We start from the raw sequence: 18837 nt of genomic DNA, 5'->3' as shown, positions 1-18837 counted from the left end.
GTTTTAACTGTATAATTATATAGTTACATCGTGACGCATTGAGGAACGTAGATCGGAGTGAGATGACTTGTAGTGTGATATACGCCTCAACATCCAATATAGTAGACAATGTCTAATTATATTCTGATTATAAGTTAATTACTGGCTAAAATAATTTGCATTCGATATTCAAATATGTTAGTAGAAACATCATAATGAATGTTAAGGTATAACGCTTATGTATTAAATGATATGTAGACTTATTATACTTAGGTTCTAATTATCGAATAAACGAATATGGAATGCGAATTATTTTAATTTAAATAAATTAATAAAATTGCAAGTGCAACTTTAGACTTAATAACAATCTGTATAAAGTGGTATTTTAAAGAAATCAATGGTATTATTTGCTTTCATTGCAACCTAAACTCAAAGAACAATTTTGTTCTTAGTGGCTAGTATAAAATGACGGATCGCGTCACCTGACTTACGTCATATCGTACAATAAGTTTGTGATTTTATCAATTAGAAATTGCTACAGTTGAACTTCCAACCATAGTCGTAGGTAGTAGTAAATAATGAATAGGCTGTACTCTGAGAAGTTGCAGAACAAAAATATGTTTTATTTCGTAGCTATGAGGTTTCAATTTGTTTGTGTTTATTGTATTATTTAAGCGAGCATCTGTGATTATTATATTAAGAATATTATTAACGTTCTATGGAAACAGGTGTTATTTAATTTCGATCTGGGTATTATTTTTAGTAGGTTTCGGTTACTTAATTAAGACGAATGTTTTTACAGTCCAGCCGCTCAGAGTTTGTGTTTCGGGCGATGTAACTTTGAACTGTGTACAATTTACGGCAAAATTATAAATATGTTTTATTTGTCATATTAACGAGTAATAACATTAAAAATTTCATCATTATTCCAACTTACAATAAACGTATTAATTTTGGGATATTTTAAATTATAAAAACAATAGTTTTAAAACAACGCTGTTCAAGCTTATGGTAATTATTTGTTTTTAAAGGGATGTGACTAAATAACCTTGAAACAGCGCAGTTTGATGTGGGTTTGATTTTTTAAAACTATGTACGTACGTCAGTTCAAAGTTATATCGCTCATTTGATTGCGACTTGTCCAAAACGCTAATTGAGCGGCCGGACTTTAAAAGCATATTAATTAAGGTTTTTTAATCTTTAGTCTTAATAATTGTATTAATTTGTCAAAGTATTTTCAAAGTGTACTTACTCCAGTTAAATATTACGGTGTGGTATTACTATTTTAAAAGCTTTTTAAATGTTTTTATTTTGATTACTCTTATTTATTTATTATGCAGTATTTTGACAGTATATTCATATATAAATCCGTCGAATATTTAAGAAAATATTACGGTACCTATAGTATTATATTTGAAAAGTGTATTAATTATAAAATGCTTCTATTTTCAGTATTTATATTTATTTATTCGAATATTTTGACAGTACACTCAAATTCATCGAATATTTATAAAGATATTACTATGTGGTATTACGTTTTTAAAAGTGAGTCAATTATGATATGCATTTATTTTCACTAATTGTATTTAAATCAAAGTATTTTGCAGTATACTCAAATAATAATTTTCATCGAATATTACGACTAGACATTACGTTATAAGCGTATTAAGTATAAAATGTTTTTTTTACTAATTGTATTTAATTATTGAAGTATTTTGACAGTATAATTATTTAATAATTTTTGATCGAATATTAACAAAAATTACGAAAGTATAAAATTAGCCTTACAATATAGGTGCTGTTCAAGCCAAATTCTAGAATATTTAATTATCATTTTAGTTGTAAGCACGATTTATACTCAAATAACCAGAATTTTGTAGTTAGCTAATATTTCTTATAAAGTTTATTTTACGCTTGTACCATTAGAAGTGTTTGTTATATTAATTATAAGGTAATAACTGAATATATTAATAATAGTATCTCTGTTAATTGATACAGGAGTTGTGTAATACATTATCCTATTTAAAGGATCATATATAATAATAATATAATTAGAACATGCCACTAAATATTAAGACGAATGAAAAATATCTGCTACATGTTAAAAAATATGATAAAGTAATTAATCCTGGACGGAAAAATGGTACATATTTACAGTATGGACATAATGGCAAATTTTAGCTAAGTAAGGTTTTAATTTAGTATAATACGAAGCCTCGTTTTGTTGATCAAATATTCGTTTTTATCGCTTAGGTGAATCTTTTCAAATAGCAGTTTTATTTATAAACTGTTATAAATTATAATCTCAAAAAAACAAATGTTTTTATTTAAAGAACTTTTATTTTTAACTATATTGGTAGTATTGTATTATCATGTAGGCAAAATATTTTTATTTATTAAAAAATAAAATTAATATATATTATTTAGCCTATACCTTATATATTATATATATGTACTGTAGACCTTGTAATTTAGTAACAATGACTAGAAATATGTCATCCACATATTGGGCTAAGTTCTAACGTGACTCCTTCTGTAATAATGTTTTTATATAATTACAAAATAAATGAGGCATTTAAATATTTTGACTCAGTACTATTATGGTATATGTAGCCAACTTTAAATCTGAATGTTTCCTTATCTATATATAATTCAAAATATGTTTGTATTTTATTTTGTCAATTACAAATCTAATACTCTTGTTCGTGTAGGGAAATATAAAATTTTGCTTATATCAGTAGTAATCATTGCATTTTTAAACACAATACTCTGATATAGATGTTAGTTTATTACATAATAAACATTAACAATATACAAAGATGTTTGAAATAAAAGTTTCAAACATACGATTTACATTATGAAACTCATGCATTTAAATTTGAAAATCTCTAGGCATTTTTTTTATTATAGATACAGTTAATTAGACATTTTGTCCTTATTTGATACGAATCACGAAGCACTGATATTTGTGCTAGAATTTGTTAATATTGTCACTTAAATATTAATTAATGGGAAGAATATTTAACCAAGTACAACAGGTGTGTTCGATTCGCCATTTTGTTTTATAATATTCATAGATTGCAGTGGTGTATTGTTTAATATTTATTAGATAACAGTTTTTGAAAAATCATGATGGCGAATTTTTATATGTAAGCAATAGTTTGTATAATATGCTTCCATTAGTTGATGCTAGGACAAAAAATTATTCGAATTGTGTATATTCCGAGACTATTTCTGTCACCACTGATTATAGGTGATAGGAGCGAGATAGTAGATCATATTTTGTGCACATCCGCTTTTCACGAATACCTATTAATACGTTGTTACAATTTGACACTTCAACAAGTTTGTTATATTTTTCTAATAAATAATTATGACTAATATTGATTTTCATTTATTGTATCATTTTTAATGAGTATATTTCCCATTGTTTTGCTATCTTGTTGTGGGATACTTCTTAATATTTTTGTTAGTATGTACAGGTACCATGGACTATGATGAAAGTCATTGATATTATTGTGTGGTGTGGTGTGGAAAAAAGGACAAAGTGGAAAATGAAAATAATAAACGTGAAGCAAATACATACACAACGCATTTTTGCGACAATTATGCGGATGGAGAAGTTTTATTTTTATATTACGATGGTGGCAATCCAGCCTATCTTCAGCCTATCTTATGGTAAATGGTTCCCGTAGCGTATGGTGTCACATAAGCGCTGCCTACCCTTAAGAAATCTAAATAAAAAAAACCCATGCTGTACTCTCTAGAGATAACCTCGGCAGGTAGTTCATTCCAGAATCGAAGTGCACTAAAAAAATAAAACTAGATTTAAGTTAGTAATATTTTATTGCACAATAAAAAATTTTAAGGTGCGACAAAAAACTTCATTAACTTGTTTCTAATACATGGTGACGTGTTAAATAATTTATCTACATTAAATAATAATGCTTTTGTGGAATCCCAAGCTACCTTTCCTACTATATATTCGTAGCTATTGTATCACTAATGAAACAATCTTTTTATTAAATAATTTTGTTAACTTAAGCCGTCATTCATAAAAACTAAAACCTACAAACACATTTTAATACAACGTTTTGGCGCTTTCTGCCAATTAAGAAAAAAACGGTAAGCAATGCACAACACAGTTCAAGTGCCTAAATCGATGAAATGAAAAAAATAAATTAATCTACTTCTTCAACTCGTGGTCCTCCAGAACTCTCGGGTCTGGCATAGCTGGGGCCACCTCCAGCTCCGTGGAGTTTCATCATAGCCGGCTGACAGATATACTGTGCTGACTTCAGATGTTGTTCAAGTTCCGATTTGGAGGCTTCGGGGCTAGTTTCCAGCCAACGGAGCTGATCATTGCATTCTCTAATAACCGAGTTTCTTTCGTCTTCTGTCAGCCTGCTGCTTGAATTTTCAGCTGCCTATTAATGAACAAAATATAATAATTACAAACAAAATATATTAATTTGGTTTTAAAATATCTTAGAATTTTATGAAGATTTCTTTGTCAGTTAGTTACTTAAAAAATAGTAGTAATAAATAGTTGTTTTTATATAATTAATATAAGATTTAATGGTAGGCATTACATTTAATAATTAACTCGGGACTAAATAGCAGTGTGAATTATCCTGCTATTTATATATTGCATTTTTTTGTTTATGCAGCATATAATAGTGTTTTTTCTATTGTTCAATAGTTCCAATACCAATGTCATGAATCTCAATTATAATTTTGATGTTTAACCGAGTTTCCGGTACTCGGTACAATACAATACCTCTGACCTCCTTTCCCCTCCCTCTGCATAGCTACTATGTCCCTAGATGGCGTTGTTCAGTTCTTAGAGTGCGCTTTAATTTAATTTTTAATTACCGTATGAGCATACGGTATATATAAATATGTATAAATACGCATATATATAAATACGCATATAGTAATTATGTGATCAAGTCCGTTATAATTATTTTTTATAGTAAATATGAATTCCATATATCATACCGTTTTGCATCCGTACAGGTAGCTTTCTAATTGATTTCTAACTTCGACTTTCTTCCTAGCTGCATCATCTTCAGATTTAAACTTTTCAGCATCATACAACATTTTCTCAATATCTCTCTTGCTCAGGCGACCTTTATCATTTGAGATCGTGATGTGCTCGGATCTCCCTGTGCTTTTATCTTGAGCGTTTACATTTAAAATTCCATTGGCATCCACATCAAAAGTTACCTGAAAGCCAAGTTTTAGTTTGCTAATATGTATCCCTCATTCGATTATTTATATGTATAAATACTTAGAATATCTTTTTATTTGCAAAAATCTATAGTATTGGAGAGTAACTTAATTTGTATTTTATTCATTTCTAGCTATTGACCGTAACTTCTTTCGGCTTTTATTATAATGTAGTCTATAACCTCGTAAACTAATTTATCACGCCAAATTTCATTAGGATTCGTTCAGCCGCCATGAAAAGGTAACAAATATACAGACAGATGGACTGTTTCGAGTTTATAATACCAATATGGATTTAACATTTTCATTTTTCATACCAGCCGAGGAGGGTCCTCTAGTCGACAGTAAAAACTATTGATTCATTTAATAAAAATAACTGACCTCTATTTGTGGGACTCCTCTGGGAGCTGGTGGTATTCCGGATAGATTGAAAGTTCCCAATAAGTTGTTGTCTCTTGTCATCGCTCTCTCCCCTTCATACACCTATAATTGCAATATATGCCTCTAGGTATATGTCGTTTAGTGGTTAATTAGGTATCTACATATCCTTGCAGAAACTACTTACACAAATAGCATTAAATAGTTAACGTTTATACCTGAATCGTTACAGCTGGTTGGTTGTCAGAATATGTTGTAAAAATTTGTTTCTGTGCGGTTGGTATTCTCGTGTTTCTTTCTACTAAACAGGTCATAACACCTCCAGCCGTTTCTATACCCAGAGAAAGAGGCGCAACGTCCACCAACAAAACGTCTTGAATGCGAGTATCTTTAGATCCGGTCAAGATTGCTGCCTGTACAGCTGCACCATATGCCACAGCTTCATCTGGATTGATCGAGAGATTCAGTGTTTTACCGTTAAAAAAATCCTGAAATAAAATCGGCATTTGTTTTTATTTAAGCAATCATATATGAGTAGAGTCACCATAGTGAAGCAACTTTTAAATAATTTTTTGATAAAAAATATTAGATGCTCAACTACTATGGATGGATTTTTAAGATATTTAATATGTGAAAAGCCATTGTGTAGCGTAAGAAGTTAGTTCAAGAAGACCCGAGGAATCAGGTAAAAGTTCAGTGATAGAATTGATATATCAAATACCTGCAACAATCTTTGAATCTTTGGTATACGTGTAGAACCGCCAACCATAACTACATCATGAATTTCTTTTATACTTAATCCTGCGTCTTTCAATGCTCTCTCAACTGGACCGAGTGTTTGTCTAAATAAATCAGAACACAATTCTTCGAAACGAGCCCTCGTAATTTTTGAATAGAAATCAATACCTTCATGTAGTGCGTCTATCTCCAAACTCGCTTCTGTGCTAGAAGAAAGGGTTCTCTTTGCTCTCTCACAAGCTGTGCGAAGTCTTCTTAACGCTTTAGGATTATCTTTAATGTTCTTTTTAAATTTTCTCTCAAATTCTTGTGCAAAATGGTCTACCATTCTGCTGTCAAAATCTTCACCTCCCAAATGAGTATCACCAGCTGTGGACCTGACTTCAAAAAGAGAACCTTCAGCAATTTGGAGAATTGAAACATCAAATGTCCCACCGCCAAGATCGAATATTAGTACGTTCTTCTCTCCCTTTAGATCTTTATCTAATCCATAGGCAAGAGCAGCTGCTGTTGGTTCGTTGATGATTCTGAGAACATTTAATGCAGCTATTGCACCAGCATCTTTAGTTGCCTGACGTTGGGAATCATTAAAATACGCTGGTACAGTTATAACAGCATCTTTGACGGTTCCGCCTAAGTAAGTTTCTGCAATTTCCTTCATTTTTGATAGAACCATCGACGATATTTCTTCTGGAGAAAACTTTCTTTTCTGTCCTTTATATTCTACGATTATCTTTGGCTTTCCACCATCTGATACTACTTCAAAAGGCCAATGTTTTCTATCTTGTTGAACCTTTGGATCATCAAACTTTCGGCCAATTAGTCTTTTTGCATCAAATACAGTATTTTTTGGATTCATAGCTACCTGAAATAAAAGATTGGACATATCATTCAGTGTTCCAACCTATTTGACTAATGTGCGTGTGTTATTGAATGGAAGATTCAATGAATAGTAAGCGCAGACCATTACGCGACCCTAGTCTCACCCATATTTACCATGCGTCACTGACCTTTCATGCTTCAATAGTTTTATTTGTATAAAAGCTGACCCAGAAAGTTATATTAGTTCCCAAAGTCCATCCAAAGAATGACGGGCTAAGTTTTAATAGTCCCACTAAATTAGTACATTCTTGCATTTCAACTTCCGAACTAAATTAATCAGCAATGTCGAAATACCCATTTATCTAGCAATATTGTAACATAACATTTAAGTAGGTAATAATAATATGATATAACCGTAACTTACTTTAAAGTCCCCCTATTTTAAAAGGTAATTATTTACTTTTACTTTGTATTCTACTGAGAGAGTAATTAGGCTCAAAAAGTTGTGTTCGAGTCCGGTTAACACCAAAAAATGTGCCTATATTTCTAACTCTCCGGTGATAGAAGTACTGTTAACCAGAACTAACCGAGTATAGTTGGTAGTCACGCCTCTTGTCATGTAGGATTCGTATATACGTACCCAACGTACATCAGGTTCTATTGACAGACTTAATTAAAAACAAACACCTATAGGAATCAAAGGCGAATATGCATCAACGTTCGAGAACAAGGAGAATGGATTTACATAAAGTAATAATTCTTTCACACTAAGGAATCAAACGGTGATACTTTACAATAAGTTACCGAAATAACTTAAATTATTAAATAAATTGAGTTGTTTTACAAAGAAATTGAAGTCAATGGACGATCTTTGAGATATTTTATTATAATGACATTTATTACGTCAATTTATAAATTTATACTTATCAACTATGATATTAACATTAAAATACAATGTACATTGTGTATGTATAAATAAATAAAACGAAATATTTCATGGAAACGTCGACAGTTAACAATGCCTCTAGCTACCCTATTTAGGATTATTATTCTAAAATGTACCTTCAAGACGAAGGTATATTTTTGAATATCACTCACCTGATTTTTAGCTGGATCTCCAATCAATCTCTCTGTCTCATTGAATGCGACATACGATGGTGTTGTCCTATTGCCTTGATCATTGGCGATGATTTCCACTTTGTTGTGTTGAAAAACGCCCACGCAAGAATACGTTGTTCCCAAATCGATTCCGACTGCGGGTATAGTCATGTTCGCTCATCAAATTCTGAGGGTCAAGGTAAAACTTTATTCGTAACACATTATATTGATTATGCATTAAGCATTGGATAAATAGTGTGATTTTATTGACTTTTCATATGTATTTCAAAAGTACTCATTTTTTCGGACTACTCTAATGCTGTTGGCTGCAGCTGGCCTTTACAGCTTCACCGGACGATAGGGAGCGAGTGCGAATAGCACTACAAACCCGCATAAGGACTTATGGAGCGGCTGAAGGCCAATTCCCCCCTGACGGATACGACTTTAGTCTGAGGGCACCGCTAGGGGTACGAACCTCTTATCAGGCCATCTTATCAAATTTCGATTTCCGTATGAATTGGATGGGACATAGATCGGAGAGGTAATATTGATTACTGATTTCAATAAAAAATATTGTTATATTGATTGTATTTTCTACTAGCTGTACCCGCGACTTCACCCGCTTGAAATTTATTTTTCTAAAGTAAAAGAATTTTTCTAAAATAAAAGTAGCCTAAGTTACTCCTTATTACATCAGCTATCTGCCAAAAAAAGTCCCGTCAAAATCGGTCTAGCTATTTCAGAGATTAGCCGGAACAAACAGACAGACATAAATTGTAAAAAATGTTATTTTGGTGTATGTACCGTATTTGTATTCATATGCTTGTAGTAAAAAAATAGTTACTTCAATATTATATACAGACACTCCAATTTTATTTATATAGATAGGTAGTGTTTTAAAATAAACATTAATGGGTTATTTTCAAGAGACACGACCGAATGAACCATTTTACCTTTACTCTTAAAAAATGTAATAAATTTGTGATACATATCTATTTTATCTAAGAAAAACCTATCAACTATTAATTATCTTATATACGGATGGGTTGAGAAAATCATAATACTGGCAAAATGACGGCCTCGGTGGTCTTGCGATTTAGCAAGTCGCGTTACTTCTGATAGTTGCGGGTTCAATTCCTCAAACCTTCGGTACAAACAGTGTAATACAATTTTGTATTCCATTATTAATTTGTTACTAAATTCATCTAAAAATCTAAAAATATCCTTGGAAAGCTCTCCAAGGATATTTTCAGATTTTTAGATGATTTAATATTTCGGCAGTCAAAATAAAAGTATTATATAGTATTATATATATAAATCACGAGCGTTGATTACATTCTTCCGCTTTAAGAAACATAGATCTTAGATAATTGACTGAAAACCACAAAAGCCACAACAACAATTTAATATACTAGCTTTAATTTAATATATACTAGTTACTCGCCCCAGCTTCACAAGGGTACCTCTAACCTACTAACATTTATTATAAGCCTTCCTCTTGAATCACTATCTACTGCTAAAGACTGCATTAAAATCGGTTGCGTAGTTTAAAAGATGCAAGCGAATAGACAGCGGAAGCGACTTCATTTTATAATATGTATTCATTTTATAAAGATACTTGTAAATAAATACATAAAAAGCCAACTACCTAAATATCTATATAATTTTGCGATGTAATTTGAAATGAAAATGCTGTTTTTAAACAGTATAAATAACCTCTACATGCACAGATAATATAATATTACATACTACATGTAATCAAAAAACATATATCATGAAAAGGAATGGTTAGACTCTAATGAATAAACTCAAATATATTTATTTACTTATACTCTTTATTGCACCAAATACACATAATAATTAAAATAGTAAATATACATTAACAGATACAGAAAGCTGCTTTATCGTTAAGTAAGGACGACTTATCGAAAATAATATATTCTTAAGAACTCTTCTTTAATAGCATATACATTCCCACCAATTACTACTAGGGTGTCTAAAACGTATTTTATTAAGAAACAAATAGAAATTTCTATAATGTTAGCACACGTATGAAACCGGGGCGCGTTGCTTGTATCCGATAAAGTAATAAAATCCATTCTATTAGGATTGTAGCTATTGAACCGAAAGAAACTAAGTGGAGCTGAATTGTTAATTGGCTTGGGAAGTTTTTGTAGAGATAAAGGAAGATTAAGTTCCTTTATTGGTACCAAAGTTTGAACCATTGATCAATAAAGGGTGGGTTGTTACGTAATCCTACTTACTTACTACGCTGTATATTATATAATTTGCTTTTACACTGTGGGCCCCGTATTCATGTGGAATTATTAACGTTAATTAGAAAACTGTAGTACGTCACTTTGCTCTATTATTAATAATTTCAGCAGCGTAAATGATATAAGGATTTTTATTGGTATTTTTTTCACATGTTGAGACGATTGGAATGAAAATTTCAGTAAGGAGAATTACTGAAGTTTTTATACAGATGCCTAAAGTTTTTGAAATTATTCTATCGCCTGTGTTCATTAGGGATAACGTAGGCTTTTAATGACAGAAAAAAAATATCAAATTGATCTAGTACTTTCTAATTCTACTAAAAGGTAAACAATAAAATTATTCTTCTGTATAATACTAGTATAGATAATTAAAATACATTAAAAATGTTTGTATGAAACCAACTGAAATACTTGCCATATACCTGTTATTAGTTCAACTGTATTTTAAATAGTGGAGTGAAACTACGCATTTTGGATTACTTATAACGAGTTTCGTTATAAGTAATCCAAAATGCGTAATTAATTGATCGAGTTCTGACAACATCATAGAAGTATAAATTACATTAGTATAATTAGTATAATTTATCTACTAAACTAAAATTAATCTCAATTAGTTACAGACTTAAACGCAATAAAGTAAAGTCTTAACTCCAGTACTTACAGTACTATCCCCAGAAATGTCACTCAATAAATGAACTTTAGTAACGAGAGAATAATACTCATATTAGCTTTTTTAGCGATATGATTTAGGTATACGTTGATTTGGGCTGTAACCAACTACCACTCTACTCGATTTTTCCGTACCAACTGTAAACCGCATTACGGCAGAGGCATACGATTCGTACCATGACAACAATATACATATACCTATGTGCTATGGTGTCTATAACTCAAAAGGCCGCACACATAAATGTAAAACGGCTTTGTTGTTGCGTTGTACATACTATGGTAGCTATTTAGTTTAGAATCTGAAAGTATTTTTGGTCTTTGACTTATACGGTTATGATTTTAAGGCTGTATATCTCCGATTCCTGCCCATACTTAACGAGCTTCTCTGAAATTTGCTACAATAACTAATTAAACTCGATGAAATTTTGTGCATAGGATACGCAAACTAATATCAATATTTCACTAGACAGAAGACTTTTCTTAAAACGAGTGTAATTTAGAATTCCACGTAACTGAAAACCTCTATTTTTACCAAAGAAAGGACATATATTTAGCTCAGTCGTATGAACAATCCAAGAAAGCATAAAAATTGGAAAGAATATGCATGTCATTGTAATTATATTGAATTTTCAGAATAACGAAAAATGTACCTTCATATTTACTGTAATAATAATCTGAGTAGAGCGGAATGTAAATATTTAAGGCAAAAATTTGGATTGAAAGTAGCGCGCTTGGGTGAGAGAAGACGCAAAGTGTCTGAATAGAGAAAACACGAATAGTGAAGAATACCTACATAGTCATTTTATTAATTGGACACCCAATGATCTTGAATAATTATTCGAGCCATTAGTATCCTCTGCCAGGGCACCATAAGGATGAATGTGAATAAAAGCAGGTTAGCCATCGTTGCCAGCAATTACGGTTAACAGCCTTATAAATGGCACTCGTAATGCGGATGGTCAGGGAATGTGGAAAGAATATTGTACAAGATATTAATGAAACAGGCATAACATCTTAGTAGAATGGTCTGTGGTGCTATTCATTTTCAGACAGTTGGTACTGTTAGCTGGAGCTATTCTAATTACATAAAGAAATATAAGTATAGGACGAAAGTAAGACAAGTGAATATAGAGAAGTAGAAGGTACCGTCAGAGGTTGATGACAAAATTTTAATGAATCAACTGATAAAAAGTTGTAGTACAAATTTCTCTGTTTTTAAAGATAATCAAATAAGTGTATCATTTCTAAAAGTGTTGTTCAAAGGTTCTGTTTGATATTAAGATAAAATTAATATTTATGGTGTGATATTAAACAAGCTATTTCTCAGAATGGTGTTTCACACTTTACGTTAATTACCCCTTAATGTCGTAATTAAGGATTTCAGACTAAAATGGAAAAGAAATATTGTCCTACATTTAAGTTTAGATGGCACAATTAGAGAAAATAGGTAAATATTGGGGACGATTATTTTAGGTAGGTACCTAAAGCGTTTACGCAAAGTTACATACCTATAAAAAGTTACATATTTTAATACATATGTACATTTGCTCAAAGGATTAAAATATAAATTGATTTTTATAATTCATTTACAAAATTAGGTGTTTTTTCGTCAGGTTTTTCATAGAGTACCTACCTATGCATATATTTAATTCATGAATTATAAGAAGGAAGGAAAATTCATTACTAAACGCAAATGTTGATACCGTAGTACATCGAACGGCACTGCTAGCGAATTGCTATTGATTTCCAATTCACCATTTATTGTATGTTTGGTTATTTGACTTTGTTCCTACATAGTTGCTAATATTACTTAGAAGGTACTTACCTACACTGTTGCCCAATTAATTCCTTATACTATATTAGTATCTTGTTATATTTTGTAATCAAGTAACACATATTACTTGTATTTAATAATTTCCCATTTTTTTTAATATTATTATTTTCTTTTTTGACTTTGACATTCACTCATAATGCTTATTGTTTATAGAAAATAGTTTTGAAATTGGAAACAGATTTCTTCCAACAATTATATATATGGAAACTTTGTATTTTCATATTATTGTGCTCAATAAAGATGAATCTCAAATTTGATGCATTATAAAAAATTGTGGTTAGATTAGTTCCTGTTCAGTGAATAAATTGTTTTGATTCAGTGTATGTAAAGATTAAAAACTTGCAATTCATTTCATCCAATTCATTACTATCACATATGTTCAATCCTAGAAATGAAATGGACATTTTACTTTATATGAACATAAGGTAATAAATAAATATATAAAATATTCAATACATATATGTAATGAATAACAGCAACGCACTTAGTTTTTCCTATACTTTTTATTAACATAATGATATAAGTATTTATCTAACAATAATGGAACAGTGAAAATGGAACAGGTATTTTAGATAACTATATACTGACTAACTAATGCAAAATAGGTACACAATGAGGCGTATTTCTGTGAAATAATAAAAATAACAGTTATCTCTTTCCCTTTTTCTTCTTCTTGTTGAAATCTGGAGGATGAAATCCTCTAGCTTGGAGCAGTTCCTGCACATTGTGGCACGCGTAGTACACGTTGTTCATTGCGGCGTCAGTTAACATGTCGATGTTGCATTTCCCTTTCGATTTGCCCTTTTTCCCTCCTTTTTTGGCTTTAGTTTCACCGGCATCTTCTTTTTCTTTTTTTTCCTTCTTCTTATTTTTGCCTTTGCCAGCCATTACGATTTTAAATATAAATATGTAATGGTTGCTAGTTTATATCGATTATACGGATTCTGTTATTTACAGTTACCATGATAACAAGTAAATACTGATTCGTAAATTGTTCAGAAAGACAGTATCACGTTTAATTCTCTTTCTATTTGAAAGGAAGTTATTCTGATCAATTGGGAGTTTGGGCATCCTTCAAGACAATAAAGAGGGTTAAAAAGGTACTTTGTATTAAGACTTCATTTAATCCATCCTGGAGATTATCACTTTTTGTATCAAGTACAAAATACTTTATTGTAATTTACTACCATTACTATCTTTTCTAGATTTTTAATGCCCCATGCAAAAAGAGGTGTTATAGATTTGACATGGCTGTATGGCATTTTGTAGCTTCTAAAGGAATGGACCGATTTTGATGAGTTTTTTTATTTGAAAGCTGATGTAACAGAAATGTTTTTATTCGGGAGTTACTAATAGTTATTTCTTTAATTTTTAATTCTTTTTAGACTACCTAACACCTGTAGCACGGCACGTCTATTCTGTGTACAAGAACATAAAGATCTTATCAAAAGGAGTATTTATTTATTTATATACATTATTTTATATTATACAACGGCTCTCTGAGCACATGTTCGACTTCCGGACGATGTAACGCACTAGTGCCGACCGCTGGTGTTGCCGCTTCCGCCCGCCCCGCATACACCAACTGTTAAAATAAAGAAAAACCATCAACATCAAGTTTTGTTTCATATTTATATATAACACATAACCGATATCTCAAAATATACAAATGCCGACTGAGGTGTGGGACGTAAGGAAATGGCGGTCTTTTGAATGTTGCCATTGGATAAATTACATAAAATCTGTCTTTATTGATGCCTTTTTGTATTACCCCGTTTTTCATCTTCCCTTCACTCACCCTAATACAAATCCATTAAAAAATAATCACAGAGTAGTGCACCCGTCTACGCAAACGGTATATGCTGATTGGACATCGTATCCACTATCATATCAACAGCCAAAAGTTAGGTAACTTCTTCCTTTTGGTCAAATAACAGAGAAAAAAAAGTCTTTTTTACTGACTAGATATATTTCACATACTATTTAGAAAATTTCTTCGTATTATTCTTATAAATTTTAAGCGGGAATATTCACAAGTTGCTGTCGATCGACCTCATGAATGGTCGCTATTTAAATTCAATTTTTCTTAGCTATTCAAATATCCTAATTGAATAATAAAATATTCAAACGTTTCAGAAAATTTGACATTCAAAACATTAGAATAATTTCCACCGGGATGGTAAGAAAATTGGGTAATATTTGGCGAACCGTTTGGCTCGCCTGGATATCTGTCGTATTTCTGAGATTACACCTATTTCTGAAATGAAGTTATATTGGAAGTATAATATAAAATGAACTCCTAAATTGAATTTAGAACTGTAGTCTTTTGGAACTGAAATCTAGTAGATTGATATAAAGCACTTATAATTATGACAAATTTCGATCATCTATTATTTCTGTTTGATGGCTGAGATATGGTAGTTTACACTTTTACTTTAGTAGAAATAGAAATAATCTTTATTCAATTAAACTTAATATAAGCACTTTTGAATAGACACATTTTTTTATAAATGTGTAGATTTAAATTACTAAGGATTAGGTATGCGACAAAATATAGTCCTCAAAAATAGCAGTGAGGGTGCCAGAGATACATATATTGTAATTTTTATAAATTTATGTTTATTACTTATTATTTAATAACAAATTTCTTTCTTAAGTTACATTTTTTTGCAAATACATAATATACATTGAAATTACTTAGAGCGATACAAACAATTATACTCATGAATACAAATATCTGTACCGTACGAGGAATCGAACCCACGACCATTGGAAGTAACGCAGTATGCTAAACTGCTAGACCACCGAGGCCGTTAATTATATAATTATTGATAAACCAAAACTGCAAATATATAAAAGTACAATAATATGTTCAATATATATGGTATTAAATCTTAATATCGTTTGAAAAATTACTTAATTATCAATCGCTAACACCGCGACTCAAACATGACAAGAGAAATATTTTTTTCTTCTCCAATATTATACCAGATGCCTTCCCAAGGAGCGGTTATTAATATTTGACGGAAAGGGACGGAGGTAACGGTTGGTTTCATTCCATTTATTAAATTGTCTATGAGGTATTTCAATAATGCATTATCTGGCAAAAGTTTTTGCTTACTATCGAAAAAGGGACCGTTATAATAGAAGAGACTTTTGTTTATACGACGAAGGTGCTATTAGCGAATAATCAAAATTTCTTCGTAGTAGCACAGATAAGATGATATTGTAGTATTTTAAATGCCAATCAATTAATAAATACAATGTCAGAGACATTCATACACAGTCGCCACTATAATACTAGTTGTGTTGTGTTATAGTGTTGCGTACACATACAAATATAAACACACCCACACATGAACAAACACATAATTTTGACGGGACTATCACTCGATTAGATCTAGATTTTAGATTTTTTTATATATTTTAATAAAGCAATCTTAAAATATGCTGTGTGAAAACGCGTCCGGAGTTGCGGGTCACAGGTAGTTTACTTCATAACTTTTGTTATTATTATTAACACTAACATTTTTTTTCTACTTATTATACTGACATTTTGAAAGAAATACTTCTGCTGGGAGTAAATTGGGTATATATAATAACTTTAAGGATATGTTTAGCTCTGTTAGGGCTCTTTAGTATTTATTGTATTGAATGTTTATTTTAACTACCTTTCGTCCAAGTAAATTCTCGAATCTCGGCCGGATGAAACTCCACGCTCCCATATTTCTGTGTTCCTCTTGGCTCCATATGAACTCTAGAAAGAAACATCCAAGAATTTGGTTACCTTGTACATATCCTACATCTGTTAACATTAATTAATTATTAAAATTAATTAATAATATTATTATTATTTAATGTAATATTAGTCGGGACTTACACTATAGTCGCAATATAAATTTGTTCTTGTAATTTTAACTACCGAATACAATAAACCTTTTTTTATGTTAACAAACAGGCTATAAATTATTCCTCCTTTATTCGTTTATGACCGAAATCAGAAACAAAACACATAAAATGCTCTCGTAAAGTGGAATAAATGTTTGAAATAGTTTTTTTAGTGCCTATGTAAAAATATTAATATCTTCTATAGACCTAGCACCAAATAATTCTTCTTTACGTAGTATAAAATGAAGACGTCGCCGCTGTCTTTTCGCCTATATCTTTTAAATTACGCAATGGATTTTAATGCAGTAATCGACAACAGATAGAGTGATTCAAGAGAAAAGTTTATATGTATAACACATGTCTGTTATAGTATAGAACAAGCCGAGAAATTCAAAGATTTGTAATGTATTGCTGTTAGGCGGCTGATCCCGTTTGGGTTTTTAAAAAAAACTTTTTTAACACACAACACAAAAGTCACTTAATTTTAGATAGTTTATTTCGAAAATGTATTATATTAACTTATCTCAAGCTATGTAGGTGCAATCGAAATGACTTATCGACGCGGACTGAATCGACTAACTGTCTAACTGTTTTTATATAACGATGTAAATCGGGAATTATTCAGGCTCAGCATTTTCTCTGTATTGGGCTCGGGCATAACAGTGCGAAGCTGCTACGTCAGGTCGGGTAAAATATAAGATTTGCTAGTTTATTCTGAAATAAATTGCTATCCAATCCAAAAGTGGAACATTAATCCAACATATTATTGCGTTGATTAACACCTTCAAACGGTCTTGAATTCAATTAAAATCAGTTTAATTTCGATTAAAGCAGCAAAGTATTAATTCAATATTTCGTTTTCAATGAAATAAAATTTAGACTTGATTACGCTTCAAAAGAACAGTACAAAAATGGATTAAATTTAAATCCATACTGAGCTCAGTCCTCCTGTAGATTATGTTATTAGGAGTCAGTTGGTACCTATTTTGTCTAAACGACAAAACGATTACTGATTCTAATAATTCTTTTTAATCATAATGTAGATTGCTTTCAAAATATACCTACACAAAAAATGGAGAGTCAATATTGAATTTTTTAGTAATAATATAGAGAATAGTAAATTTAGCCTTGAAAACACCCTCGGTTTTTAAACGGACGTCTTACAATAGCGGCTGACATTCATCCGTGTTGTAACATGACTGATGACTACCAAATCTGAGAGAAAGAGGGGATGCGGAATAAACTTTTTGATAGGTCGAAAAGAAGCAGAATGTTCTTAAAATTTAGACTTTATTCCATGTCATTCTTAGGCATTTCTGCCTCATATAATTTTATCATAAAGTAGCTTACTTTATCAGCTAGGTTTCGGTTAAAGGTTGTTGTGTATTCAGAGCCATTTAAATAAATTAATACATAATGTATATTGTCTTTGGGTTACGCTCTTTGTATGGTAGTCTTTGTGTTATGTCAGATACATAATAGTTCATAGTAGTGTCTAATAGTAAAATATAACAAACTATTATAATTATAAAATTTAGTTAATAGTAAGTAAGTCTTTGTTTATATTAAGGGGCATAGAGACGTAACTGAAATTGCCCATCTATCGGATAACTTTATATACATCAACGAAACAATTTAATGACCAGAATATATAATTAAATAAAAAAAATTAACCAGATAAGATTCGTAAACTTGTTTAAACTTACATAAACAATTGCTAAGAAAATTTGTGACAATCTTGTATTTAAAAGTGCAATAATGAATATATATATATAAATAGAACTGATACACTTTGGCGAAAATCCATAAGCTGTTATTTTAGTTAGCTTCTATTAGATCATTTTGTCAATGTTTCAAGTTAATAGAGCAATGATTAAGTATTCAAATTACGAGAGAACCCAAGGGTAATGTACCTGTTACTCA

At 30.8% G+C, this 18837-nt stretch overlaps 3 protein-coding genes across 4 annotated transcripts in view; all 3 read right to left on the bottom strand.

Moving 5' to 3' along the window:
• Positions 1-3835: 3835 nt before the first annotated feature.
• LOC131851932 (heat shock 70 kDa protein cognate 2-like) lies at positions 3836-13151 on the bottom strand. Of its 2 annotated transcripts, none has more exons than XM_059202489.1 (7): positions 13018-13151; positions 8248-8434; positions 6311-7192; positions 5808-6077; positions 5593-5694; positions 4981-5208; positions 3836-4406 (listed from the first exon to the last, which is right to left on the bottom strand). In XM_059202489.1, exons 2-7 carry the CDS (start codon positions 8416-8418, stop codon positions 4161-4163), a joined length of 1899 nt encoding a protein of 632 aa, XP_059058472.1. In that variant the 5' UTR covers positions 8419-8434; positions 13018-13151; the 3' UTR covers positions 3836-4160. The 2 variants fall into 2 exon arrangements, with proteins under 2 accessions (XP_059058472.1, XP_059058473.1); XM_059202490.1 differs by having other exon boundaries at positions 13022-13151.
• Positions 13152-13588: 437 nt separating this feature from the next.
• LOC131851971 (small lysine-rich protein 1) lies at positions 13589-14030 on the bottom strand. The gene has a single exon (XM_059202529.1). The coding sequence runs from the start codon at positions 13912-13914 to the stop codon at positions 13675-13677; it is 240 nt and encodes a 79-aa protein (XP_059058512.1). The 5' UTR covers positions 13915-14030; the 3' UTR covers positions 13589-13674.
• Positions 14031-14039: 9 nt separating this feature from the next.
• The window catches only part of LOC131851970 (probable 2-oxoglutarate dehydrogenase E1 component DHKTD1 homolog, mitochondrial), a 30500-nt gene continuing 25702 nt past the window's right edge, over positions 14040-18837 (bottom strand). The window contains exons 19-20 of the mRNA XM_059202528.1: positions 16698-16783; positions 14040-14611 (exon numbers count right to left, since the gene is read on the bottom strand). Coding sequence (XP_059058511.1) covers positions 14501-14611; positions 16698-16783 — 197 coding nt within the window. The 3' untranslated portion in view covers positions 14040-14500. The remainder of the gene's footprint in view (positions 14612-16697; positions 16784-18837) is intronic.

Source organism: Achroia grisella, unplaced genomic scaffold, assembly GCF_030625045.1.
Source record: "Achroia grisella isolate CSIRO2021 unplaced genomic scaffold, CSIRO_AGI_Agris_v1 utg821, whole genome shotgun sequence".
NCBI classification, from domain to species: Eukaryota; Metazoa; Arthropoda; class Insecta; order Lepidoptera; family Pyralidae; genus Achroia; species Achroia grisella.
Note: the sequence above shows the minus strand (reverse complement) of the source record. Positions and strands in the feature narration are given on the sequence as shown.